This window comes from Sus scrofa, chromosome 2 (assembly GCF_000003025.6).
Source record: "Sus scrofa isolate TJ Tabasco breed Duroc chromosome 2, Sscrofa11.1, whole genome shotgun sequence".
NCBI classification, from domain to species: Eukaryota; Metazoa; Chordata; class Mammalia; order Artiodactyla; family Suidae; genus Sus; species Sus scrofa.
In genome coordinates, this window is record NC_010444.4 from 143,597,020 (window position 1) to 143,624,832 (window position 27,813).

The 27,813-nt window shown below is 51.6% G+C and overlaps 1 protein-coding gene and 2 long non-coding RNA genes across 6 annotated transcripts; 2 read left to right on the forward strand and 1 right to left on the reverse strand.

Moving 5' to 3' along the window:
• Positions 3,434-10,672, forward strand: LOC110259525. 2 transcript variants are annotated; one of them, XR_002341959.1, is made up of 2 exons: positions 3,434-7,244; positions 10,346-10,672. It is a non-coding gene; the product is annotated as an uncharacterized LOC110259525 (long non-coding RNA). The 2 variants fall into 2 exon arrangements; XR_002341958.1 differs by lacking the exon at positions 3,434-7,244 and adding an exon at positions 9,538-10,169.
• GNPDA1 (glucosamine-6-phosphate deaminase 1) lies at positions 7,343-19,018 on the reverse strand. Of its 2 annotated transcripts, none has more exons than NM_001244093.1 (7): positions 18,973-19,018; positions 17,739-17,868; positions 14,017-14,118; positions 12,753-12,935; positions 11,400-11,584; positions 9,368-9,542; positions 7,343-8,776 (listed from the first exon to the last, which is right to left on the reverse strand). In NM_001244093.1, exons 2-7 carry the CDS (start codon positions 17,860-17,862, stop codon positions 8,676-8,678), a joined length of 870 nt encoding a protein of 289 aa, NP_001231022.1. In that variant the 5' UTR covers positions 17,863-17,868; positions 18,973-19,018; the 3' UTR covers positions 7,343-8,675. The 2 variants fall into 2 exon arrangements, with proteins under 2 accessions (NP_001231022.1, XP_013850710.1); XM_013995256.2 differs by having other exon boundaries at positions 18,413-18,989.
• On the forward strand, positions 13,450-27,771 carry LOC106509594. 2 transcript variants are annotated; one of them, XR_002341961.1, is made up of 3 exons: positions 13,450-13,989; positions 18,347-18,430; positions 27,648-27,771. It is a non-coding gene; the product is annotated as an uncharacterized LOC106509594 (long non-coding RNA). The 2 variants fall into 2 exon arrangements; XR_002341960.1 differs by lacking the exon at positions 27,648-27,771 and adding an exon at positions 19,589-20,523.

A 27,813-nucleotide genomic window follows, 5' to 3' on the forward strand; every position in this document is an offset into this window, starting at 1 on the left:
ATTACATAAACATTATATCTTTTTGTTTTTTTCCCATGCCCATGGCATGAGGAAGTTCCTGGGCCAGGACTCGAACCCATGCCACAGCAGTGACCTGAGCCACAGTAGTGATGATGCCAGGTCCTTAACCTGCTGTGCCACCAGGGAACTCCTAAACATTGTATCTTGTTGCACCTGTATTGGTCAGGAGCCAAAAGACTTTTCTTGAAGACTGACTGTGTGATCCTATTTAGACTTAGCAAATCAGTAGAATTCTCTTTGGGTTGAGGTCTTTTTGTACCTTTGAATCTGTTATTTCTGAGGACACGGGCTGTAAATGGAGTTTTAGGCTTAACTTTTTGTGCCGATTATGGTCATTTTTCTGCTCAGCTTCATGAGGAAATCGTTAAATACTGGACAAGTCGATCAGCCTTGTGAGTCGTCTGGACTCACTTATGAGCCTCTGCACCCGTGTGAGAGGGTAAGCTTGCCACCTCAGCTAAATCCTGAACCCAGCGAGGGAGCATCTAGTGGCCACGTCTCTTCCTGTTGAGACGGATTCGGGAGAAAAGACTTGGCAGCCGTGTTCCCAGACATAGCATTGTTGACAAGGTTGTTTTTTATACTAGAGGGTTCTAGTTTACCTTAGAAATCCATTAATATACTTACTATTTTTTTCTTAAGAGAAAATTAGAGTCAATCAAATATGATAATCAGAAAGCCACTCATGTGATTCCTGCTATAGAAGGGAATTTTAAAATTTCAACTGGAGTTTCAGAGCCCACGGAGCATTGACTCTGTTACAAAGCATCGCCAGCAGGTGGCAGCCGTTCCCATGTTATAAAGGCAGTAACTGGCTATGATAGGAGTAGTAATTTTCTACAGAAGCAAGTGTATTTTGAGGTTCTGATTTTCCTCATTGTGTTTCATTTTGTCTGTTATACACATCGGTGGGAAGAATAGCATCTAACGATACCAGTAAGGCAGAAAAAGCAGTTTTATGGAAAACCGTAAGGCCACTTCAAACTGTACTTGAACCGTGGTTGACATCCGATTATGATGCGACATTAAAGTGTCACTCCTGCAGTTCCCTTCACAGCTCTGCAGTTAACGAATCCAACTAGGATCCATGAGAATGCGGGTTCGATCCCTGGCCTCGCTCAGTGGGTTAAGGCTCCAGGGTTACTGTGAGCTATGGTGTAGATCGGAGATACAGCTCGGATCTGGCGTTGGTGTGGCTGTGGTGTAGGCCGGCAGCTACAGCTCCGGTTGGACCCCTGGCCTGGGGACCTCCATATGCCGCGGGTGTGGCCCTAAAATAGCAAACAATAATTAAAATAAAAAGTGTCACTCCTGATAGTAGCACTTGCCTATAAGCACTGAAGTAAAGAAATTAACTTACAGCTGAAGTTGCTAAGTGAGACCGAGAATTGTAGCACTGTGGTGCCTTCTGATACGGATAAGAGTAGCCAAATCATTGGTTCCCTGAACTTTGGCTCAATTGAAAAAAAAAAAAAAAAAAAAAAAAACGAATCAGCAGACCAGGTCAAGGGTTTGTGCTCAGAAAGCTGTTTACCTGGTAATGACCTACGTCCAGCACCTATGGTCATGTCTGTGCGTCATCAGAGAACCTGCAGATTTCCCATTGCAGGTAGTCCCCTGTTCCTCTGAGCCAGGGGACACTTTGAGAGGCTTGTGCATGTTGAGAACTTAGTGAGGTTCTAAAGCCAAAATGGATAAGTACAAAGCCAGCACGGTTCCTTCTTTTCCTTGGCTCTTTTTTTTTTTTCCTTCATTGAATCAACAAACTAATATTAATACAACCCTAAACGTATATAGATTTAAAGGACGGTTGTGTCTTAGTCTCCATCCCATTCGACTTTCTAGCATTGTGTTCCCTAGTGTTTATTTACTCATGTAGTATTTATTGACTACCTCACAAGGGGCCTTACTGTTTTTCTAGGTACTAGGATGTAACGGTGATGAAAACAGTGAAACTTAAATCCTGGAGGAAGGAGCAGACCCTGAGCAAAGTCTGTGGTTTGCCAGAAGAGAAGCACTGGAGAGAAGCTGGGAGGGGGAGTAGGTGGTTGGGGAGACAGAGTAATGCTGGAATTTTAAAGAATGGAGAGGGCTTCATCAAGACAGCACTTGGACAGGGAGTTCCTGTTGTGGCCCAGTGGTAATGAACCGGACTAGTATCCATGAGGATGTGGGCTCCACCCCTAGCCTCACTCGGTGGGTTAAGGATCTGGCTTAAGGATCTGGCGTTGCTGTGAGCTGTGGTGTAGACCAGCGGCCACAGCTCTGATTTGACCCCTAGCCCAGGAACCTCCATATGCTGCACTGGGTGGCCCTAACAACCACAACAAAAGATAGCACTTGGACAAAGGCTGGGCAGGGTGGGATTGACTCTTGTGGACACTTGGGATGGAAGCATGTTGGAGGGGCTCTAAGGACGGCCTGGTAGCCAGCGAGGGGTTAAGACGGAGGCAGGGAGGACATTAAGAAGTGGGATGGGGAGTTCCCATTGTGGCTCAGTGGTTGATGGATCCGACTGGGAACCATGAGGTTGCGTGTTCGATCCCTGGCCTTGCTCAGTGGGTTGGGGATCCAGCGTTGCCATGAGCTGTGGTGTAGATTGCAGATGCAGCTCGGATCCTGCATTGCTGTGGCTGTGGCATGGGCCGCCGGCAGCACCTCCGATTGGACCCCTGGCCTGAGAACCTCCATATGCTGGGGGAAGCGGCCCTAGAAAAGGCAAAAAGACACACACACACACAAAAAAAGAATTGGGATGGGAGTGGGTGGCGTCGCAGACTGTGTTGGGAGAACTTGGGTTCTGCTCTGAGAGGGGAGCCTTTGGAGGGCTTTGAACCGAAGTGTGACAGGGTCTGACCTACGTTTTCGGGGAACAGGGTATGCAAGGGCAGAATGAGAGCAGCTGGGGGACTGTGCAGTGCCTCCGGTGATCAGTGCCAGTGCCTGGGGTCAGGGGACCCGCGCTTGGAATCCTAACAAATGGTTAGACCCTTTGCTTCCATGAAGGTAAAACTAGGGAATCTGCTGATAGATTGGATACATGACGAGAAGAAGTGAGGCATTGGGGTGGACTTCTTGGTCTTTGGAGTTGGAGAAACGTAGGGGTAGCACAGGTTTGCCAGAAACGATCAGGGCTTCAGCTGTGGGCAGATGAGTCTGGGCTGCCTGAGAGTCATCGGTCTCGGGGGGGTATGTGGTCAGCGGGTGTGTGTTTTGGTCTGGCATTCAAGGGAGAGGCACAGCCTGGAGACGTCAATATGGGAATCAGAGTTCCTGTCATGGCTCAGTGGTTAATGAATCCGACTAGGAACCATGGGGTTGCAGGTTCGACCCCTGGCCTTGCTCAGTGGGTTAAGGATCCGGCGTTGCCATGAGCTGTGGTGTAGGTCACAGACACAGCTTGGATCCTGCGTGGCTGTGGCTGTGGTGTAGGCCGGTCAAATTCGACCTCTAGCCTGGGAACTTCTATATGCCTCGGGTACGGCCCAGAAAAGACAAAAAGACAGATAAATAAATAAGGGAATCAGTGTGCAGATGGTATTTTAAAGCCATGAGACTAGATTTCCCATCGTGGCACAGTGGAAACGAATCCGACTAGGAACCATGGGGTTGCAGGTTTGATCCTGGGCTAAGGATCTGGCATTGTCGTGAGTTGCGGTGCAGGTCGTAGATGCGGCTTGGATCCTGCGTGGCTGTGGCTGTGGTGTAGGCCAGCAACTATAGCTCCGATTCGACCCCTAGCCTGGGAACCTCCCTATGCCGTGGGTGTGACCCTCAAATGACAAAAATCAATCAATCAATAAAACCAGGAGACTGGATGCAGTTACCAAGAGAGTAAGTTTTAAGAGAGAAGCCTTCCAAAGGCTGAGTCTTACTTCCGATGGTAAGAATCCAGGGTGACGAGGAGCCTTCGAGTGGCGAGGAGGTTGGGAAAAGCAGCAGCGTGTGATGTTCCCGAAGCCATGTCACCTTTGAGGGAAGGTGTGCTCGGCTGTGTCCGACTGCACGGAGGTCCCCTCATAGGTGCTCCGAGGGCTGACTTGGCCATCAGGGTAGAGGCCGTTGGTGGCTTTGACAAGTGCTGTATCGGTGGAGGGAGGTGACGAGCTGGAGTGTGGGTGAGAAAGCCTGGGACGTCCTCGCGGTAAGAGAAAAGCGCAACCAACTGAAAAGCAGCTTCTCTTGGGTGGGTCAGAGCTCGGAGGTGACACGGCACACGTCCACAAAAACTAGAAAGACAGGAAAAGGCAGACTGTGCAGCTCAGCTCACCCAGAGTAGAAGCTGCTCGGGGTCATCAGGATGTACAGGCATTGCTAGGGGCTGAGTGTGGATCCGTTTGAGAGTTTCAGACTCCTGGGAGCAGTTTGCAGCAAGTTTCATATAAATTATTACAACTTAAAAAAAAAGAAAAACTATCCCCGGGAGCTGGTCTGAGGCCCCCACACTTTCTTGGGTTTGACCTTCAGGAGCTCTGTCGCATTCTCGCTCTGGAGACAGCAGAAGAATCGCCTCCTGCAAGTGGCAGGGAGGAGGAAGTGCCCAATTTGAAATATACCCAGATCTTCCTGTTTCCGCAGCGGAAGCCTGCCCTCGGGGCAAAGGATTTTGCTAGAGTCTTCTGTGACCTAACAGAAGGACCTTTGGGTGGCTCGAGCCCCCTCTGGCTAAGGGACTAAGGGACTTCTGAGATTGTAGCCCAGTGAAATCCAGCAGATTTAATAAGATTAGGAATGCTTCTCCCTAATTCTCTACCATCTAAAGCGCTCCAGTGTTGTAACAGCGGATTATGGCTCTTGAAAGAGCGGCGAGACACAGCCTCTGTGTTAAGGAGTTTCTAGGGAAACCCAAAGACAACAGGGGAGGCAAAAGCAAAGGACACTGGAAGAAAGGGGAGCCTCTGATAGCTCCAGCAGACATGGCAATAGCCTAGCTGCTGGCCAGATAAACCTGAAACCTCACGGGAATGGCCTGTTTGCCTCAGTTCCTATTTCCCAGTGCTTCAGGTCCAAGTAAAAAACAGGCAGGAAAAAAAAAATCTGAAGAGAGAAAGCAAGCACCAGAGCCAAACGCAGATACAGCAGAGAATTTAGGGTTCCCAGACTGGGAATTTAAAATAACTAGGAGTTGCCATCATGGCTCTGCAGTGACGAACCCACATAGTATGCGTGAGGGTGCGGGATCCATCCCTGGCCTCGCTCAGTGGGTTAAGGATCCAGCGCTGTCACGAGCTGTGGTGTAGGTGGCAGACGCGGTTCAGATCCCGCGTTGCTGCGGCTGTGGTGGAGGCCGGCGGCTGCAGCTCCAATTCAACCCCTAGCCTGGGAACCTCCGTGTGCTGCGGGTGCGGCCCTAGAAAGCAAATAAAATAAAATCATGAAGATTAATATGCTCAGGTCTCTGATGCAAAAAGTGGACAACATGCAAGTCATGTAAGCAAACGTTGGAAACGCTAAGAAAGAAATGCTAGAAATAAAATCATGGACACAAATGAATGCTCGTGCCGGCCTGGCTCACCAGCAGACCGAACACAGCAGAGCAAAGCATCCTTGCCCTTGAACATATGTTGATCGGAATGTCCCAGACTGACGTTAAAGAGAAAAGGGAATGAAAGAAGAAAGATGAAAGGTGCAGAAAATCTAAGCACTGTGAGACCGTCGCGAAAAGTGTGTTAACGTGTGGAGTGGGAATCCTGGGGGAGAGAGGGAATGAGGGAGGGAGTGTGGAGGCAGAGTGTGTACAGGTAAGTCCAGGAATGTTGCTTATTGCAAAGGGGGTCGCAGAAGAGGCTGCCGTTGGAGGGGCAAGCAGGGTGCAGAGCTTTGCTTTTAAAGCTTGTTTTGTATTTTCATGGAGGTGACCCAGGAAAGAAGTCAGTTTGATGCTGTGGGTGAGAGGGGAGTCTTGCTGGAGCAGCGGCCTCAAGGAGGCAAGAGAAGCTGGATCCGGTGCCCAAGTGGAGCCCTGGCCAAGGGGCAAGTGGCAGAAGGCACACAGGACAGGGCTGGCAGGCGGGGTGTGTGGTGGTGGGAAGCTGCGGAAGTTCTTCCCTAACTGCTTCTATTCTCAAGGCCGTCAGCCGAGAGAGCAGCTGGAGGAAGAGGGATTGGAGGCTTGAGACTATGGATTCGCCTGTAAGAAGACGGGAGGGACTGGGGGGAAAGAGCGGGTGTCAAGGGCCCCCTGGAGTTCTGAATTACTGTGGTGTTTTCCTTACCCACGATTCTGTCATAAATATGTCTTCTTGGGAACTGAGGCCCACTTCGCTAGAATCGCATCACAGTAAGGATTTTGGTTCGCAGGAAAGAGGCATCCGAAAATACCCCAAAGAGGAGTTCCTGTTTGTGGCTCAGTAGGTTAGGAATCCCACATAGTGTCTGTGAAGAGGCGGATACGATCCCTGGCCTCGCTCGGTAGGTTCAGGATCTGGCATTATTGCAGGCTGTGGCGTAGGTCACAGATGTGGCTCGGATCCTGCGTGGCTGTGGCTTTTTTCCTATAACATATCTGTTTAAAATGTAATCCCATCCCTTCTTTACTGGGTGAACAAAACGTGCTAGATCCATACCATGGAATACTTTTCAGTGATAAGAATGGACTGCTTGCTCCGGGTTTAATGGGTAAACCTCAGAAACGTTACGCTTCGTGAGAGAAGCCACACCCATAAGATGTCTTGCTGTACGATTCCACTCATGGAACGCCTGGGGAAGGGGACTCTAGAGACAAAGCGGATCCGGATCCATCCGCAGTCCGCTGGGCGGGGCCGGAGGAGGGAGATCGGGGATGATGGAGCGGGATCCTGCGGAGATGAAACGACTGACTTTGTATTTAAAACAGGGGGGTTTTATGGACATGTAAATTACCTTGTTAAAAGAGTCAACCCGTCTTTCAACTTCTACTTGTAACTCAGTTGGTTATACGGACCCAAGATGTTCCAGTATGTTGACGTTTTAAACTACATCACCACCCACCTCAGCCTGCTTGCCGAACCTTGCAGCTGATCCACGCTCCTGGTCGCAAATTCGCTCTGTTCTTTGTAACAGCAGTACCCTCATTTGCATGCCAGGTAGAGCCCGAATCTGACAATTTATTGCTCGTCTGCTCATTCCTACCATTTTTTCACACAGGCGCTTCATTTTTTGAAATACTGTGCCTGTTCCCCCCGATGATTGAAGAAGATGGACGGTTGCTATGATTGTGGCTTCCCGCTGAGCTGCCGTGAGGAGTGAGTGCGAAACTCTGCTCACTAGCTATTCCCAAATATATAACTATCAGCCTACACCCACTTCTGACCTTCGGGGCTGGAAGTCCATAAATGACACCTTTTATTTGAAAATACTGATTTAATAGAAAATATCACATTGTAAACAAATCCATTGATCCACTGGTTTAAAACAGAGTGACAGCACAGCCATGTAAGAGAGCTAAAGATGACAGGCTGGTATCAAAACACAGCAGTTAAAGAGAGGCCTGAGCCTGGCTCTCACAGATCCTTCCCAGAAATAGAGGCGGCAGCAGCTTCAAACAGGGACAACGACAGGGACAAGGGGCGGCAGCATCCAAAGCATCAGGGCAGTGGCGTGAAGGATGAGGGCCAGCGCATGGCAGCTCCTGATGTGCTGGGAACATCAGCCTTGCCCCTCGAACCCGGGAGGGCTGGAGGGGTGGAAGGGCCGGGTATTTTAAATGCCAGAGGCTATTAGGCAACGTTAGAAACAGGTGCTGCGTGTCCTGGCGCTTAGCTCTTAGGGACGCAGGAGCTCCTGTCCCTGGTGGTTGCTCCTGCACTCACAGTGGAGCTGCTGGCCTGGCCTGTCCCCTTGGCGGAGCCCAGCACCGAATCTCAGCAGCGTCTGTTGCCCCAGGGGAGCTCCTCATGCCTGAGTATGTGCAGAGGCTCCACAGTGAGACCTTGAAACAAAACACAGGGCTCTGGTGGGCAAGTGGTTTCCGCCTTCCTCTCGCCCCCGGAAGGTCCCCGAGGCAGGGGAATGTGACCCGGACGGGCCACCCGAGGCTTTGACGTTTATCAGCAAAAGCCTCCTCTCCAGCCCCACCCACCCACATCCTCCCCAAGGAGTCCTCTGAGTTTCCAGAAAGGCCAACAGGGCAGAAAAACCGAGGGGAAGGAAGGGACAGTTTGCTTCACGTGGTGCTTGTTACGGACCAGAAGGACTGCTTCCTAGACTCGACTCAGACCTAAGAGCCTCTGCTCCTTCCTCTGCAGCAGCGAGTCTCAAGGCAAGGGAAGGCCTGCTCGGGAGGGGCTCTCAAGACTGCGGAGTCCTCGTCCAACACGCCGGAGCCCCTCTCTCGCCCTCAATTGAGAATCTGTGCACAGGATAGAAATTCCCGCCCGGGGTGTGTCGTACATGTGAACAGTGTCAAAGGCACAAGAGCAAGCCGAATCCCCTGATCGATCGGTGAGGCACACATCAAAAATACGGAGTGATTTGTTTTTTCTGATTGACAGTAAGTTATAAGTAAATAGTTAAACTCAATGACTAGACTCCACACCGCAGAGCCAGAAAAGGAAGTTCACACGTTTATCTGGAGCAACTGTACTGGATTCAAGAAATACAATTCTGTCCTACAGACAATGTCCAGAAAGACCTGCCTGTCCCAGTGAGGCACTGGGAACTAGAAGTAGCACAGGCTAGTCGCTGTATGGTTTCTTAGAAGACTGGCTTTTTTCTGTTTCTTTCTCTTTGATACTGTACAAGGGGTCCACCAACTTGTTATGAACAAGCATTAAACCTAAAACAAATGAAGAACAAAAAAGGCGTTAATGCAGGGAGAGGCGGGCCTCCGTGATTATCGACAGTAACATCCGGGAGCTCGGAAATTCTCCCCCGGAACTTCCTTTCTCTGTGGGCCCAGATGACAGGCACCCGAAGAAGAGGAGAAGAATCTGCTGTTCCCGACAAACGCTAGAATCCTTGGGCCTTTGATAAATTCGGTCTCGAGGAAAGCTGGCTCTTTGCACCAAAGAGTAAATTCCTAATTTGCCTGCTCGGTAAATGAAGACTTTCACGTAAGTTTGTTTAACGCCGTGTGTCCCTTTTTAAGTAGAAGAAGCAGAGATTTTCACAACCGTTCTGTGCCTCGACTCGGGAGGCTCAGCGTCACTGCAAGGAGATGACCAGCTAGCCCTCGAACCGCAAGGCTTCCTTTCATCGCCTGCCCTCCTCGGAGCAAAGAGGTCTCTAGAAGTGGACCCTCTGCCGGCCCGGATGGAAGGCAAGACTGAGTTCTCGTAACATCACGTGTCAGCCACAGTGGCCAGAGCAAGGCAGCGGGAGCCGCCCCACGGCCGGTGCCCCCCGCCTCGCCCCCGCCGCCCCGCACCTTTGAAATACTTGACGGTTTTCACTTTCAGCTCCAGGGTGGCGTCCTCGTCGCACACGAACACCGTGCGGGGGTGCTGCTGGAAGGCCGACACGGTCCACATGTGGCTCACGCCCTCCTCGATGGCTTTGTACAGAGCAAAGGCCTTGTGGGCGCCCGTGATGAGAATCATCACCTGCGGACCAGAGGACCAGCCCGCGGTCGGGGAGGAGCCGCGGAGCCCGGCGGCGGGGCCCCAGCCCTCGGCCCGCCGCCCGCCCGCACGGTCGCGAGGACCCCTGCGGTCCCACGGCCTCCCGCCCTAGACACCCGCAGCCCGAGGGCTCGAGCACCGGGGGGAAGGAGGTGCGCCCCGCGACCCAGAGTCCGTGCCCCGGTCCCCCACGTGACGGGGCCTCCTGGCACCTTTGATGGTGACCGTGAAAGTGCCTCGTGGGCAGACGTGCCACACAGAGGCCCACGCCTTATCCCAGCGGTTCCGACGCCTAGGTGGGTGAATTTTTAGGCTCAAACTGAAAAAGAGGTCGCAGGCTGTACCGCCTACAGGGAGGCCTCGGAGGCAGGGGTCAGAGCTTCCCTCGGGGCTGCTGAGGTGAATCCCAGCCAGGCTGCCCTTTCATCTGGTCACTTGCAGGTCAGAGTGGCAGACCTGCTCGTACCACGTGGAGTGATGCTTTTCATTTACATAAAACAGGCACAGACTTCTCTCAGCCGTTACAATCTTAAGAACGTCAGTGCTGGAAAGTGACAGTAACACAGCTCAGCGCTCCAGCCTTGAGCCATGGCGTCGAACCATGGAGCCGTAAGTGGGCTTTACGGGTCCTTGAGAGATGAGAAAACAGGTTATGCTCAGGACCCCAGAACTCTATTTATTTATTTATGAGTGTACTGTGTATTTTATTTTTTTGCTTTTGGGTTTTTTTTTTTTTTTTTTTTTTACAATTGATTGACATTGTTCTGTCAATTTCTGCCGTACAGAACTCACTTTAGAAAAGAGAATTTCCTGATTTCCAGCCCTGGGTCCTTTCCCAGATCAAGATGACTGCACAAGAAGAATTCTCACACCCCCGTGTCTACAAGGTGCAAGGCCAAAAACGGCAGAATGACCTCCCTAGACACTGGCGCAAGGGTACCCACCAGAAATCTGTGCCGTCACTCATTTCACAAAAGTTCACTTTACACCAGGAACCTTTTTCACTGATTGACAGGTTTATTTACAGACTCGGGCAAGAAACTTGAAGCTAAAATGTCTACGGCTGCTTCTCACTGAATATACCCCAGAAAGGAAGAGAAAAGGTTTCTAATGAAAGTAAGGAAATTCGAACCACGGGAAATTCAAATCATACCAAACCTTGTATGGAGAGACTAAATTCAGTTCAAGGCACTTATATTCCTTTTTTTCTTTTTAGGGCCGCACCCACGGCCTGTGTAAGTTCCCAGGCTAGGGGTCCAGTCGGAGCTGCAGCTGCCAGCCACAGCCACAGCCACATCGGGATCCAAGCCACATCTGCAACCTACACCACAGCTCACGGCAGCACCAGATCCTTAACCCACTGAGCGAGGCCAGGGATCGAACCCCCGTCCTCACGGATGCTTGTCAGGTTTGTTAACCACTGAGCCGTGACGGGGACTCCCAATTTCAATAACCCTTCACATTTATGACTCCCTGAGCCAAGGCTCTAACCACAAGCAGCCTGCGGTTGCAGGGGGAGCTCCCTTCAACAGCGACTCCACCATCCGCAGGGAACCAGAGGGCCCTCCCAGCACCTGGGCAGGTACAAATTCCTCTTCCCACATGAGCGGCGCTGGGCTCCTGTGCGAAGCTCGGAGGGTAGGTGAGCAGAGACCAGGAGCCTGCAGCCTGCTGGGCAGTCAGTGCTGCAAGGCCCCCCGCACTGGGAAGGATGGCTGATTCAAAGGAGAAGAGCTGAGCCTTATTTATAGGGTATTCATGGCGCCTGTATCGTCAATTAAGAGCAAGAAGACGACACGTCCGGCCCCCGGGACGGCCTGTGGCCCCTTGTGCCCTTACCTCTCTGGCGTCCATGACGGTGCCCACGCCCACTGTCAGGGCCATGGTGGGCACCTTGGCGAGATCTCCATCGAAGAACCGAGCGTTGGCCAGGATGGTGTCCATGGCCAGCGTCTTCACCCGCGTCCTGGACACCAGACTGGAGCCCGGCTCGTTGAAGGCGATGTGTCCATCAGGGCCGATGCCTGCCCAGGAGAGACGGTCAGGGCAGCCTTGTCAGTCCCGGGAGCCAGGGTGTCCGCAAGGGACCACCTCTCCTTCCCCGCCTGGGTCTGAGGAAAAGCCCTGCAGACGGGGCCTCTGTCCTCCCCGACCCCAGGGCCTAGGCCCGTCCCCTCATTTCTGTCTGGCAACTTGCTGCCACCCTCCGGAAGCTAAGCGAGGAACCACCCAAAAAGCTTCTGCCCCCAAGGCTCTCCCTCTCTCTCCTGCCTGCAGCCAGGGGTCTGCAGCTGGGACAGAGTCACACCACGTAACACACACTGGGCCTGGAAAGGAGTTGGCTGGGGTGCAAAATCTCACAGCACGAGCCCTCCTAGCCTCCTCCTCCCCACCTGCAGTAAAGAGGGTTATGTCTGGAGCAGTCAAAGCCTATTCAGCTCCACCCCCGGGGGCGACCACGGGGGCCAGGGCAGACAGAAAGCCAAGAGGGCGGCCCTGCAGGAGCCCCGGCCCCTCCGTCGCTCCGGCCGGGTGACCTTGGGCAAGTCAGGAAACTCCCCTGGGGTGCAACTGCTATCTACAGCATGCAGGGACTGAGGGTAGAGTCTTCTGGAACTACATGAGCCGGTGATTTTTTATTTCTGCTTTTTAGGGCCACACCTGCGGCACATGGAAACTCCTAAACTAGGGGTGGAATCAGAGCTTCAGCTGCAGGCCTACACCGCAGCCACAGCAACCTGGGATCCGGGCGGCATCTGTGACCTCCACCACAGCTCGAGGCAACGCTGGATCCTTAACCACTGAGTGGGGCCAGGGATGGAACCCGCATCCTCATGGATACTAGTCAGGTTCGTTTCTGCTGAGCCACAAGGGGAACTCCGAGTCTGTGATTTTTAATGTTTAACTAAGTCCCCTGATTGATCCATAAAACCACGACTATGAATTAGAATTTGAGTCCAAATCCAGATACCTCCTCAATTTACAGATGAGGCACTGAGGCCCAGAGAGAGGAGACGCCCAGGATCACGCGGGGCAGGGCAGAGCCAGGGCTGCCACTCGGCCGAATAGATGACCCCCACGGGCACTGGCGCAGGGAGAGGAAGGTGTCTGGAGAAAGGCCTGGGCCCAGGCCTCCTTCCCAGTGGCAGCCCCGGGTCTGCCCGGAACCCGGGCGCAGGGTGCCAGGCTCACCTCCGACAAACAGCTCGACCCCGCCCGCGGCCTGGATCTTCTCCTCGAAGGCGTCGCACTCGGCCTGCAGGTCGGCCGCGTTCCCGTCCAGAATGTGCGTGTTTTCCGGGCGGATGTCGATGTGCTTGAAGAAGTTGTTCCACATGAAGGAGTGGTAGCTCTCGGGGTGGTCTCGGGGGAGGCCTGCGGAGCCCCCAGAGACACCTTCAGGCAGGAGCCCACCAGGGAGCCTTGGGCCCCCCCCCGGCCACGCAGGGTAGGCTGAGCTCGTGTCCGTTTCTCCTGCCGCCACTGCCCGAGGCCGTGGGACCCGGCCGGAGCAGCCGCACACCAGCGACTGAGCAGTCCCCTCCCTCTGGCCTTTGCACCAGGGGATCACCACGGGCTAGAGGCCACAGTCACCCTTGGCCCCTGGAGGTGGCTAGTCTCCTAGGGGTCGGGCTGCGCTCACCTGGGAAAGGAAGCGCCACCCTCACCCTGTGCCCCCCACCTCCCCATCCACCCAGCTACACCCTGCTCAGCCTGAACCCCAGTGTGGGAGGGGTTCCCCAAAAGGATTTCTTGTTTTCAGCCGAGAAGAAAATGTTTCAAGTGAATGTTTCAAGGGCTGGGAGAGCAGGGAGATGGGTGGTTGGTGCTGAATGGGTCGTTTCAGTTTTGCAAGATGACGAGAGCTCTGGAGATGGGCGGCCAGCGATGTGGATGCACGGAAAAATGGTTAGGATGGAAAATTTTATGTTAGGTATGTTTCACCACAATGTTTAAAAAGTTAAAAGTGAAGCCATTAGAAAATGACGGTGGAGGTGGGCAGGGTGGCAGAAGCCCAAGGTGCCACTTTTCCACACCTGCAGGGAGGGGGCTGGAAGATGAGCAGCAAAAGTCCAGACACGGACACTGGGGGACGCAGTGCAACCATGGGACCCCAGATCCTGCCTGCAGCCATTCGTTCCAGAAAGGAATGACACAGAGCTGGGGAGGAGGCGGAGGAGCAGACAGACTGATAGCTACCAAGTGCCTGCGCTGTCAAGAAGCTTCCACATCTGTGGAATCACTTAATGCTTCCAGCCTATGAGCTCAGCTTTATTGGCCTCCGTGTCAGAGCTGAGTGAACCAAGGCCCAGAAGATACAGGTGTCGCCGCTACTGAGCCTGCCACCAGTGTCACTGGTGCCAGAGACGTCCCAGTCCTGTCCTGGGCCGATCCTGGGAGGGGAGGAATACAGCTCTCCTGGCATCAGGTAAGACCCGGGGAGAGAAAGACTCACCCACGTACTCGTCCATGTTGAAAGTCTTGACGTATTGGAAGGACAGGTCTCCATTCCTGTAGTACTCGATCAGCTTCTTGTAGCAGCCGAGGGGGGTGCTCCCTGCAAGAGAGGCCGCCGCCGTGAACCCCCTTCCGCCCCCCGGCTCCCGGGGTGCCCGAGAACGAATCAGGGCTCCTCCACCAGGAGAACCTGTCAGATCTGGGAGAAACGCATCAGATCTGACGGCCTGCCCGGCGCTCAATCCCAGCGGCCATCCATTAAGCGCTGGTGTAATGCCTGCTTCCCCCTAGGCCGTCAGCCCCAGGAGGGCGGGACCGTGTCTCCTGGCCACTGCCGGATCCCTAGCCCTTGGCACACGGATGGCTGAGAGGACCGTGATTAGACTGACGGACTCTCATGATCTTCCCTGGGCCATCAGTACCGTGCTGTGGACACGGAGAAGCCAGAGGCACAGCAGCCACCCTGGAAGAGCTCTGGCTGGAGTGAGGACATAAAGCCGTGATGCTGGCTGTGGCTCAGGCCAGCCTGTACGTTCAGGGAAGACTGCCCCGTGAGCAGCAAACTCCTGAGTTGAGTCTCATTAAAAAGTCAGTCATAGGAGTTCCCGCTGTGGTGCAGGGGGTTAAGAATCCGGCTGCCCTGGCTTGCATTGCTGCAGAGGCGTGGGTTTGATCCCCACAAGCTCAGCAGGTTAAAGGATCCAGTGCTGCCGCAGCCCTGGCATCCGCTCCAGCTCGGATTCAATCCCTGGTCCAGAAACTTACGCACGGGTGCAGCCATTAAAACAGGAAGTCATAAAACCCATAAAAAAAGCACGAGAATTGCTGTAGATTAACAAAGTAAATATATGGAGTTCCCATTGTGGCTCAGCAGGTTAAGAACCCAACTATTATCCACGAGGATGTGGGTTTGACCCCTGGCCTCGCTCAGTGGGTTAAAGGATGTGGCTTTGCTGCAAACGGCAGTGTAGCTTGCAGATTTGGCTCGGATCTGGTCTTGCTGTGGTTGTAGTGTAGACTGGCGTGTGGCTCCGATTTAATCCCTGGCCTGGGAATCCCTAGCCTCCGTGTGCCTTTTTTTTAAGGCAGGTGCAGCCCTTAAAAGACAAAAAACAAAAACAAAAAAGCCCACAAACCCTGAGAAACAAGCAAATATGCATGAAGTCTGACTGGACACTGGATGAGTTGTTTTTTTTTTTTTTTTTTTGGTCTTTTTGTCTTTTTGTTGTTGTTGTTGTTGTTGCCATTTCTTGGGCCGCTCCCGCGGCATATGGAGGTTCCCAGGCTAGGGGTTGAATTGGAGCTGTAGCCACCAGCCTAGGCCAGAGCCACAGCAACGCGGGATCCGAGCTGCGTCTGCAACCTACACCACAGCTCACGGCAACGCCGGATCGTTAACCCACTGAGCAAGGGCAGGGACCGAACCCGAGACCTCATGGTTCCTAGTCGGATTCGTTAACCACTGCGCCACGACGGGAACTCCGAGTTTTTTTAATATACTATAAAATATAAACATGGACAAGGGGAGGAAAAATGTAGTCTGTGCATGCGCTGATGTTGTGGAGAAACGTGTGACTTCCTCAGGTGTGCGACCAGTGCTGCCACTGAGGAGAATGTCCTTGTTCTGAGGAGGCAGGTGCGACAGGACCTAGACGGTGTCGGGAAATCTGGACCTTACTTGAAGTGGCTTATAAAAAACTGGGTGTGCAGATGGAACATAAGCAAGAAGAGGTGTAAGCAAATAGGGCAAAATGCTAACAATTGGCCAATCTAGGTAAGTGGTACCGTGCTGTCCTTTCAACCTTTCTGAACGTTTGGAACTTTTAAAACGATAGAAGAAAGCCCCGCCCACACGACATCGCTCTTTTCATAACCCACTACGGGCGTCTCATCTCGCTGCGAGCTCATCAGCCCTAACACAGGCTCTGTGCAACCTGGCCCCAGGCTGCCTCCAGCCCGCTTAGGAATCCTGCTCCAAAGAGCTCCACCTCAGGGCCTTTGCACGGGGGTTTGTTCCCTGTGGCAGCGATGCTCTCCTTCAGCGACCTCACCTCTTTCAGCCTTTACACGTCACCTTCTCGGCGAGCTTCCCTGCCCCATGGCCGGCTCGGTGACCCCACCGCTGCCTAGACCCTCCCGCTCCCGTCCCCTCTCCCTCCTTCACTCTTCTCCTTCCCTCTTAGCAGCATCTGACATACTCAGAGTTTGCGAATTCGCTCCTTTATCATCTCTCTCCCACTATAAGCTTTAGGAAGGCAGGAATTTGTGTTCTTTTTATTCATGGCTGTGTCCCTGTCACCCAGAACAGCATGGCACACAGCCGGTGTTTTACAAATACCTGCTGAATGAATGACGGCGGCAGCCCCAGACACATGAAATAATCAGCCTGTCCCACGCCTGAGCCACACAGCTTCCCCTGAGCTTCATCGGGCCCATTTGCTACACCTCTAGCCTTCCCATCAATTCTGTGAGCTCCCCAATATCTACCCCATAAATTCCTTTTCTGCTTAAATTAGCCAGAGTCGGTTTCTGTGACTTCCACCCAGAAACCTGACTGGTGCTTCATCTAACAGAAGCAAGGTTCCAAGGAGTCCCTGTGGAAACGCTGTGCTGGTTCCAGTGTGACAGGAAGGCGCCAGGTCTTGGAGGGCCCTGAATACCACTCTGAAGGGCTTGGAGCTAATTTCGTGGATGACGGGGAACAGGGAAGGGGTTCCAGCAGAAGCCCACACTTTGACCCAAGGTCACTCCACGGTTAGAAAACAGGATGCTTTCACAGGTACCTGCAGATACGGTTCCCGCGCACCTGTATAGCAGAGGTCAGGACGCTTCAGCCCATAGCTGCTACCTGTTTTTATATAGCTCATGACTTAAGAATAGATTTTAGGAGGCCCTAAAGTTTTTAAACATCAAAAGGATGTTATTTTATGACATGAAAGTTACATAAACTCAAACTTCAAAAGTTCTACTGGCAGATGGCCACGCTCATTTTTGTTTGTCTATGGCTGCTTCTGAGCTACAAGAGCAGCGTTAAGTAGTTGAAACAGAAGCTGCACAGCCGGTGAAGGGTAAAACAGTTACTACTGGGCGGTCAACAGAAAAAGCTTGAAGACGCCTGCCATGGTGGACGGGCCACTGAGGCAAGCCCACTGCACTTCTGAAAGAATCAGAACATTTGCCTCGATGAGCTGGGGTCAAAATAGCTTCCCATAAGGCAACATTCTGACTTTCCCCCCAAAGAAACGGGGACTGTTTTTTTCACTTAGGTCCTGTGTTGAGTGAAGCCTCACATGAGATGCTTTAAATGACCCTCTTCTCAATTCTCCCAAGGGTGATGCTGAGGTGCGCTCTAGAGCCAGAGCAGGGCAATTGATTCATTACAGAAAATGTGTGCCTGAGGGTATTAGGATTTCATTTTGTTCAGGAAACTTGGCTGAACAAAGGCAACACCCGGATATGGCCTAAAAATCAAAAAGCTTTTCCTGCCCAACCAAGATCCCTTCTACTCCAGGACCCTTCAGAACCAGGCAGCAACACAACCAACCCAGAGAGAAAGCTGGCTCCCCTGTCTTGTATGTCCGGAGGACAGGCAAGTTGATCACTCGTAGGGCCAGCGCCTCAGAGCCCTCCTTAAAGACCTCTGGTTGACGAAGCCTACTTATCTGGCCCCTGAAAAGCCCCTGATGCCCACGCCCACCCCTTCCCCATCCAGTAACGCACCGGTGGGGAGCCCCAGCGTGAAGTACTTGTCTGGCCCTGGGTTAAACTGGATGATGCGGTTCCTGATGTATTTGGCCGCCCACTCACTGGCCTGGGAGTAGTGGTCCAGGATGATGAGCTTCATCTTGTTCTGCAGAGGCAGGTGGCAAAAGATAAGGGGCAGGGAGAAGGGGGTGGAGGTGGTTAGGTGGAGGGGAGAAGGTCCTGGCACCCAGCAGCGCCCTCTCTCCACGCGGTCCGAGCCAGGAAGAGGAAGACGCTTTCAGTTCAGGAGCATTAACAGGCTGGGCCAAATGCCTCCACCACCCACTCCGAGGTGCTGCTTTGAGAGGGCTGCACCCTCAGCACATGGAGGTTCCCAGGCTAGGGGTCTAACTGGAACTATAGTAGCCGCCGGCCTAAACCACAGCCACAGCAACAAGGGATCCAAGCCATGTCTGCGACCTACACCACAGTTCGGGGCAACGGCGGATCCTTAACCCACTGAGCGAGGCCAGAGATCGAACCCGCAACCTCATGGTTCCTTGTTGGATTCATTAACCACTGAGCCACAACAGGAACTCCAAGACCTGGTTTCCAATCTCTGTTCTTCCATTTATCAACTGCAGGACCTTGGTTAAAGGAGCAAAATTCTCTGAGCCCGTTTTCGAAATCTTACTGAAAAGAGCACCTACCTGACAAATTTCACGATAGTGAGTATTAGATGAGAAATTGCATGTAAACCACATAATATGTTGACAATTATCTTGTGGCTCGACCCAGGCCCCCTTCCCCGCCCCTCGACAGCCACCTGGCTGGATACTCTACCCGTGGACTCTTCCTCGATAAACAGAAGGGCCACGGGGTCACCCTGGATCACTCGGGCAGGTGGGGGCCCGGAGAGGGGTGCTCTTAGTACCACAGAGGGGTGTTCCCCCTGGCCTGCTTCGCTTTGCGGATCCCCAGTTCCCCCCAAAGAGCACAGGCTAAAGGTAATGGCTCAGGAAGGAGGGCGTTCGTTCCCCGCTGCCTGCGGTCAAATGAGAGTGGGAAGGCCCGCGGGGAGGTGGCCAGATCGGCGGGGTACAGGGGTATTCCCCCCCCCCCCCGCTGGCGAGCCCATTGCCCCCACCCCCCGGGGAAGGGGTCTGCGCGGATCGCTGGGGGTCCCGGCGCCAGGGCGCCAGAGGCTGGGGCAGTGCCTGGCCCCCCCCGCCCGCGGGGAGGGTCCCCGCGGACCCGGCTCCCCACTTACGCGGACGCCTCCCGCGGCGGCTGCGGCGACACGGCGCTGGCGGCCCCGCCCCGCGCAGGTCACGTGGCTGCAGGTCACGCGATGCCGCGCCCGCCCGCGGGCCGAGTCTGGGCCCGCGGTTCCCAGGAGGCCTGTGCCCGGCGGGCCGGGGGCCCTCCTCCCCGGCTCGGCTCAGGGGCCAGGGCCCAGGCAGAGCCTGGGGGGCGGGCCTTGGAGACTGCTTTGGGGGAGGACGGAGACTTGGGGGCCCCGGGTACCCCCGGGAGTGCAGCCCCGCAGGACCGGGGGCTGGGGCCGGGGTTTTAGGGCTGGGGCGGGGCGGGGCGGGGAAGGGGAGCAGATTGCTTCCTTTAGAGTTGGGCTTGGCTCTGCCTTCAGTTTATTTATTTATTTTTAGATGTCATTTATTTATCCAGATGTTACTGCTTTTTCGTTTTAAGTATAATTGGATTTTTTTCTGCTTTTTTTTAAAAAAATCAATCTTTGCAGCAGTATTACCTGGAGAATAAGGTAGCCCCTGGTCTCCTGCACTCCCCACTGCAAAATAATCATTGCTAAGGGTTGAGGCTACATCCTCAGCGGTTTTACATGAGTATCTTTGCATTGTATTTTACAGAAATGAGAACACACTATGTGTGCTGGTCGCAGTCAGCTGGCGGCCACATCCTGCAGGTCTGGTGGGTCGGCTCACCCCTCTTCCTGGGCCCCTTTGTGGCTCCAGACCAGCCTGAGAGAGTGGGCTTTGTCTGGTGAGACCATTACTTTTACAGTTCGAGGGACTCATTCTTTGGCCTCAGGTGTTGGTGGGGTGTGTGTGTGTGTGTAATTCAGTCAGAAATCTCATCTCAGCCTGAGGATTGCAGATTTTTGCAGTGACTCATTCTTTGGCCTCAGGTGTTGGTGGTGGGGTGGGTGGGTGTGTGTGTTTAGTTCAGTCAGAAATCTCATCTCAGCCTGGGGATTGCAGATTTTTGCAGTGAGGTTCCCACCCCTGACGCTTCAGATAGCACAGGTTGGGTCTGCAGCAGTTGGAGTCTTTCCAGAAAGTGACTTCATGTGACCTCAATTGGGCCTGGTTCCCAGTTACCCTTTCTGTAGGGAACCAATGCAGATGTCCGTTAAGCCTGGAGGCTCTGGGGTCAGCTTGGGGACTAAGAAAAACACCTGGGTTTGAATTCTGGTCTAGCCAGTATCCACTTCTCCAGTGAATGACTCAAGCAAAGGATTCACTTGCTCCAGCTCTCAATTTTCTTGTCTTGGAAATTAAGTACAAATTAAGTAATACTGACCTCCTGTGGCTATTGTGAGTATTAAATGAAACACTTCCATATCTGTGGTTCAGAATGCATACATTCAGCCAACCTTGGATGGAAAGTTTTTTCCAAATACTTTCCAAAGTTCCAAAAAAGCAAAGCTTGAATTTTCTGTGAGCCTGGCAACTGTTTACATAGCATTTACATTGAATTAGGTATTATAAGAAATCTAGGCGTTCCCGGTCGTGGCTCAGTGGTTAACGAATCCGACTAGGAACCATGAGGTTGTGAGTTCGATCCCTGGCCTCGCTCAGTGAGCTGTGGTGTAGGTTGCAGGTGCGGCTCGGATCCCGCGTTGCTGTGGCTCTGGTGTAGGCCGGTGGCTACAGCTCCGATTGGACCCCTAGCCTGGGAACCTCCATATGCCACGGGTGTGGCCCTAGAAAAGATAAAAAATAAATAAATAAATCTAGAGGTTATTTAACGTATTTGTCATCGTGGCTCAGTGGTTAATGAATCTGACTAGCATCCATGAAGATACGGGTTTGATCCTTGGCCTCACTCAGTGGGTTAAGGATCCGGTGTTGCCCTGAGCTGTGGTGTAGGTCACAAACTCGGCTTGGATCTGGTGTTGCTGTGGCTGTGGTGTAAGCCGACAGCTGTAGCTCCGATTGGACCCCTAGCCTGGGACCCTCATATGCCGTGGATGTGAACGTAAAAAGTAAAAACAAACAAAAAAAAGTATTTGGGAGGGTGTAAGTAGGTTATGTGCAAATATTGTCATTTCTCGTGTAAAGACTTGAGCATGTGTGGATTTTGGTATTGGGGGTCCTGCAACCAATCCCCTGGGGAATGCAATGGCTGACGTAGCAAAGCGTGGCACTCATGGCTAGCCATGGTGCCCTTACTTCCTCTCCCCCTCCTTAGGGCTCGCCCTCTAACCCCGAAATGCTCTCAACCCTGACCTTTGCCCTCGTGCTCTGCCCACCCCATGCCTGGTTTTAAACAGGGACCCACACCCATCCTTCCAGCCCTTGTTTTGGAACTGAAGCTGGCTAAATTAAAGACTTGTGAGCTCTCCTTCTCCCCCCCCCCAATATTTCGTCTGTGAGTTTGTCTACGCATCCTCTTTCCTTCCTGCCCTGAATGCAGATGTGATGCCTAGAGCTGAGGAAGCCATATGATAACTGAGGCCACAAGCATGAAAGTAGAGCAGAGGAAGAAAGAGCTCGGGTCCTTGCTGTTTGACCAGTGCTAACCTCCTACTTCTGGGCTTCCTCTAAAGAAATAGTAAACATCTGTGTGGGTCTTCTCTGAGCCACTGTTGGTGGAGTTGTGACTTGAGCTTCAAAACATGACTCACTGTGACAGCACACGACTCGGGTCTTCCTTGGGGTTTATGGTGGCATTTGGGGCAGAGCCCTTTCTTCTGTGGGAATCTCGAGCTGTTAAATCCAGGAACACTTCGAGCTGCCATTGAGGAAAGCAGAATCCATAGAAAAGCCCCTCGGAGCCCTGTGACATCATTTGAGTTGCCTGGATCTAGCCGTGTCTGAAGCTAGATCTACTCTTGGGTTTAAGAGTTGGGTGAATGAAAGAGTGAAGTCAAAACACAAATATCTCTTTTTATTTTAGCCCTTAAGGCTAGTTAGGGGGAGCTTGGGAAGGATATCGAGTTATCTATTGCTGCCTAACAGATTACCCCCAAATTTAATAGCGAATGATAGTAATGGCAATACGAGCTACAAAGAAAGCTGCTATCAAACGACGAAAAGACCTGGAGGCAACTTCAGCGTGTATTACTGAGTGAGAGAAGCCAGTCTGAAAAGGCTCTGTGTGGTCACAGTGTAACCCTTTGACGTCCTGGAAGAGGCAGAGCTGTGGAGACAGTAAGAGATGGTGGCAGGAGCTGGCGGGGGAGGATGACTCGTTCGAGCTTGGAGGTTACAGGGTAGTGAGACTTGTAGCTGACGTTGCAGTGGTAGGTGAGTTGTCACTATACACTTGTCTAAACCTGCAGACGTGCACACGGGAACTCTGATGCCAGCCGTGGCCTTTGGGCGATGATGGTGTGTAGGTTCATCACGTGTAACAAAGGTGCCGCTCTGGTCCGTAAATTGAGTGGAATCTCATGAGAGACCCTGAACCCCAATCCCTCAGCGAAATCAGTCCTGAATCCCTAACCCCCAGAAGCTGTGAGATAATCACCGATTGTGGTTTTAAGCTGCTTAATTGCCATTTGTTAGGCAGTGGTACATACCTGACACCCTCAGAGAAATTCTGTAAGTGGGTAGGTGTCGAGCAGGGGATTCAACCCCATTTCTCTCCCCTGTGCCTGCAGGTGCATCTGACCCGCCAGAGACTCTTCACTTGTCACCCACCCATTCCAAAGTGGCACTGCCCTCTGCCGTGGTTGCAGAGTTTTTCTTCCCGTTACTCACTGGCTTCTAATGAGCCGAGGCCATGGCTGGCCTCCACTGCGAGAGCTGTTTCTCGCTGCTCCCTGGCTTCCTGTGCCACCTCAGTACCTGGCACGTGTTTCAGCGCATTGGCTCTGGAGCCCAGCGGGTTCCGATACACGATCACCCACTTCTTAGCTGGGTGCTTCCTAAACCTCTCCACGCCCCAGTTCCCGCCGTGTGAATGGGGAAACTAATGGTGGCTGCCTCCCAGGGTCGTCGTAAGGATTAAAATCCGTTGCCCTTTTCAGGCCACCTGCTAAGCCTTTGGAACCATGCCTGATACACGGCAAGTGCTCCGTAAGTAAGCCATTAGATTGGGTCGCATCAAAGTGTCATTTTTCCTGGGTCACAAAACTAAATACTGGCAATTTCACATAGTTTAGCCTCAGATGATGATTATCGTTTCCCCAGAGTTATATTCAAACAAACAGACCAGTGACCAAAAACAGAATTGTTCCTTTTTTTAAAAATGATTTTTATTTTTCCCTTATAGCTGGTTTACAGTCTTCTGTCAGTTTTCTACTGTGCAGCAGGGTGACCCCGTCACACACACATGTATACATTGTTTTTTCTCACGTTATCAGGCTCCATTATAAGTGACTAGATAAAAAGAAAATCATGGACTTGGAGAAGAGACTTGTGGCTGCCTGATGGGAGGGGGAGGGAGTGGGAGGGATCGGGAGCTTGGGCTTATCAGACACAACCTAGAATAGATTTACAAGGAGATTCTGCTGAATAGCATTGAGAACTATGTCTAGATACTCATGTTGCAACAGAAGAAAGGGTGGGGAAAAAAACTGTAATTGCAATGTATACATGTAAGGATAACCTGACCCCCTTGCTGTACAGTGGGAAAAAAAAAAAAAAAAAATAAGTGACTAGATATAGTTCCCAGTGCTACACAGCAGGATCTCGTCGCTTATCCATTCCAAAGGCACTAGTTTGCATCTGTTAGACCCTGACTTTTTCTGTGGAAAGGTTCATTTGTGCTTTATATTAGCTAATGGGATTTTTTTTTTTTTGGTCTTTTTGTCTTTTTAGGGCCACACCCGCAGCATATGGAGGTTCCCAGGCTAGGGGTCTACTCAGAGCTGTAGCTGCTTGCCTACACCAGAGCCACAGCGACACCAGACTCGAGCCTCACCTGCAATCTACACCACAGCTCATGGCAACACCAGATCTGTAACCCATTGAGCAAGGTCAGGGATCAAACCAGCACCCTCATGGTTCCTAGTTAGATTTGTTTCCTCTGCACCATCATGGGAACTCCGCTTCATATTAGATTCCAAATATAAGTGATATCATATGGTATTTGTCTTTCTCTCTCTGACTTACTTCACTTAGTATGAAATCTCTAGTTCCATCCATATTGCTGCAAATGGCATTATTTTGCTCTTTTTTATGACTGAGTAATATTCCATTATGTATATGTACCACATCTTCTTAATCTATTCATCTGTGGGTGGATATTTGGGCTGTTTCCATGTCTTGGCTATTGTGTATAGAGCTGCAATGAATACGTGGGTACATGTATCTTTTTCAAGGAAAGTTTTGTCCGGATATATGCCCAAGAGTGGGATGGCTGGGTCATATGGTAGTTCTATGTATAGACTTTAAAGGTACCTCCATACTGTTCTCCATAGTGGTTGTACCAGTTTGCACTCCCACCAACTGTGCAGCAGGATTCCCTTTTCTCCACACCCCCTTCAGCATTTGTTATTTGTGGACTTAGAATGATGGCCATTTTGACTGGTGTGAGGTGGTACCTCATAGTAGTTTTTATTTGCCTTTCTCTAATGATCAGTGATGTTTAGCATTGTTTCAAGTGCTTGTTGGCCATCTGTATATCTTCCTGGGAGAAATGTCTATTCAGGTCTTTTGCTCATTTTTCCGTTGGGTTGTTGGCTTTTTTGCCGTTGAGTTGTATAAATTGCTTTTATATTTTAGAGATTAAGCCCTTGTCTGTTGCATCGTTTGAAACTATTTTCTCCCATTTTGTAAGTTGTCTTTTTTTTTTTTTTAATGGTTTCCTTTGCTGTGCAGTTTGATTAAGTCCCATTGGTCTATTTTTGCTTTTATTTCTGTTGCTTTGGGAGATGGACCTGAGAAAACATTTGTAAGGTTGATATTAAAATTGTTCTTTTTTTTTTTTTTTTTTTTTGGTCTTTTTGTCTTTTTGCTATTTCTTGGGCCGCTCCCGCAGCATATGGAGGTTCCCAGGCTAGGGGTCGAATCGGAGCTGTAGCCGCCAGCCTACACCAGAGCCGCAGCAACATGGGATCCGAGCCGCATCTGCAACCTACACCACAGCTCACGGCAACGCCGGATCCTTAACCCACTGAGCAAGGGCAGGGACCGAACCCTCAACTTCATGGTTCCTCGTCAGATTCGTTAACCACTGTGCCACGACGGGAACTCCAGAATTGTTCTTAATGTTTCTAGAATATGCCAAAGATGATCCAAATCGGAACACCTCTTAAAATCCTCCTTGCCGCATTCCATTTCCTACTAGTCCCAGGAAACGTGTCTTCACCACTCATTCTAAATAAACTCCTCACTAAAAAAAAGTCTCTGTCCCCACCACCCCATCCTGCAGAAGCAGCCAAAGCAGGTGAATGCCTTGCCCTTCCTTCAGCTTATGTCCCTTCTCCTTCTCAGGCTTCTTTGTCTTTTTTGATGCAGATGCCTGGCTTTGCTTCCAGCTGTCTCCCTTTTCCTCTCTCTCATTCCAAGAACTCAGGCAGGAGTTCAAAACGGGCTTCCTAGAGAGCAGGAGAGATGAGAGAGGCCGAGAAGGCAAAGGTGGAATTCCTTTTTTCTCACTTAAAAAAAAATGGTTTTTTTCTCTTTAGGGTTGCCCCTGTGGCATATGGAAGTTCCCAGGCTCGCGGTCAAGCTGGAGCTACCCCTGCTGGCCTGAGCCACAGCCACAGCAATGTGGGATCCAAGCTGCGTCTGTGATCCTTAACCCACTGAGTGGGGCCAGGGATCAAACCTGGATACTCGTTGTCATGGTTACTGGTCAGGTCTGTAACTGCTGAGCCACAAGGGGAACTCCTTAAAATCTTTTAATTGTGGTTTACCGGCTCAAGCATTTTTAAGTGACCAGTTCAATAGTGTTATCACACTCGTGTTGTTTACACAGCTAATCTCCACAACTCGTTTATCTTGCAAACCTGAAACTCTCTACCCCCCCTTTCCCCCTGCCCCCAGCCCCTGCCGCCGCTGTTCTACGTGCCGTCTATGCATCCATTACTCTGGTGACCTCTCCTATGTGGCTTCCTATGGTATTTGACCTTTTGCAACTGGCTCATTTCATTTAGCATAAGGTCTTCAAGTCCCATCACATTGGAGCAGAACGTCCTTCTTCTTGAAGGGTTGGACACTATCCCAGTGTGTGTATGTGTGGGTGTGCACACACCGCATTTTTTAATTCATTCATCTGCCCATGGACACTGGGCTGCTTCCACCTCTTGGCTATTGCAGAATTCCCTTTAAACGGGAAATGTGAACACATTTAGTAATTTCAGCCTCCTTCGCAAGGGGGAGACGATCAAATAAGGTGCATGGCTGTGTGGGCCATGTATTCGTTTCATACATGAAAGCACCTCAGAGCCCTGAGAGAGCCACATAGGTCAGAGCCAGACCGGCTTGGGTGGCCAGGAATGGGTGCCAGAGCCACTCTGGCTTTGAGTCTCAGCTCTACCACTTCCGGATTGGGTAACTTCTGGGAAGTCACTTCAATTCTTTGCACCCTAATTGCATCATCCATAAAATAGGAACGACCTTCCTTATAGTATGTCCTATTACTGTGAAGAGTAATTAGCTCAGGGAGGAAGACGTGATTTGACGCATGTAAGGAGGCACTTAGCTCAGTGCCTGGCACCGAGTTAGCTGTCCCTACAGAGTCGGTATTATTTATTACTAGCGTTTTGAGGTGGGCCTTGAAAGAGGATTAGGATTTGGTCACTGAAGGGTGGCGTGGTCCGTGCACATGGGTCAGAAAAAGCATTTTCCAGCAGAACGGGGTGAAAAGCAAGAAGAGCTTATTGAGATAAGAGACACTGCTAGGGCAGTGGGACAACTTCCTGAGTGTGTGGGCGAGTCTGTGTTTATAGGCCAGGGAGCGGTGAGGTCTTAGGACACACCTGCTGACCTGCTGATTGGTTGGGGAAGGTGGTTGGGGAAAGAGGGGTCTTACTTGCTGGTTGGTTGGAGGCTTATAAGGCCCCTGTAGGGGCGGGGTGAGGCGGGCCACATACCTTTGCGAGCAGGGGTAGGAAGGAGGAGGTCAGGCTCCTCAAGGTGGGGAGGGGACATTGCGGTGAGACAGGTGGCTCAATGATAAGGGTCTGATAATTCCTCTCTTGGCCAGAGGCTTTGATTCTGTCTCCTTGAAGAGGCCTTGAAGTCCCCCAAATGGCCTGGTGGCATTCCAGACCAGGACGACCAGAGGCATGAAGCCACAGAGGGCTGGGACAGAGTATTTCCACATTTAAGAACTAAAACCACAAGACACCCATTTAAATTTGAATTATTTCTACTTGCCTATACATACGTACTTTGAGATAAAAGAGAAATATTTCACGAGACACACTTATTCTAAAGGCATACTTTTGTTTACCTGCAAGCAACTCGAAGTGTCTAAATTACAGACCTCTTTCTTCCTTTTTATTTCCCTGGTGATTGGGCCCTTCTTCATAGTTCCTTGTTTTGCAGGACTTGCTTACACAGTTCCTCAAAGGGACGGCCTGTGTTTCATTTACATTTTAATGTGATTTCTTGGGTGATGACATCCAAGTCATTTTGTTCTTGGCCACTGACTACTGAGAACTTGTGCTCAGTGCGCCGGGAACTCCTACTGGCATAACGCGAACGACTGAGAATTCCTCTTCAGGTCTCATTGGCTGAAGCTCATCCTACAGTCTTTCATAGCATAACTGGCTTTTCCACTCTTCAGGGTTACCTGCACCTCTGGATCAACATCTCTTGAAAATGTCCACAAACACAGGGGAAACGAATCCAGCTAGCATCCCTGAGGACGCAGGTTCGACCCCTGGCCTCACTCAGTGGGTTAAGGATCCGGCGTTGCCATGGGCTGTGGTGTAGGTTGCAGACACGGCTCG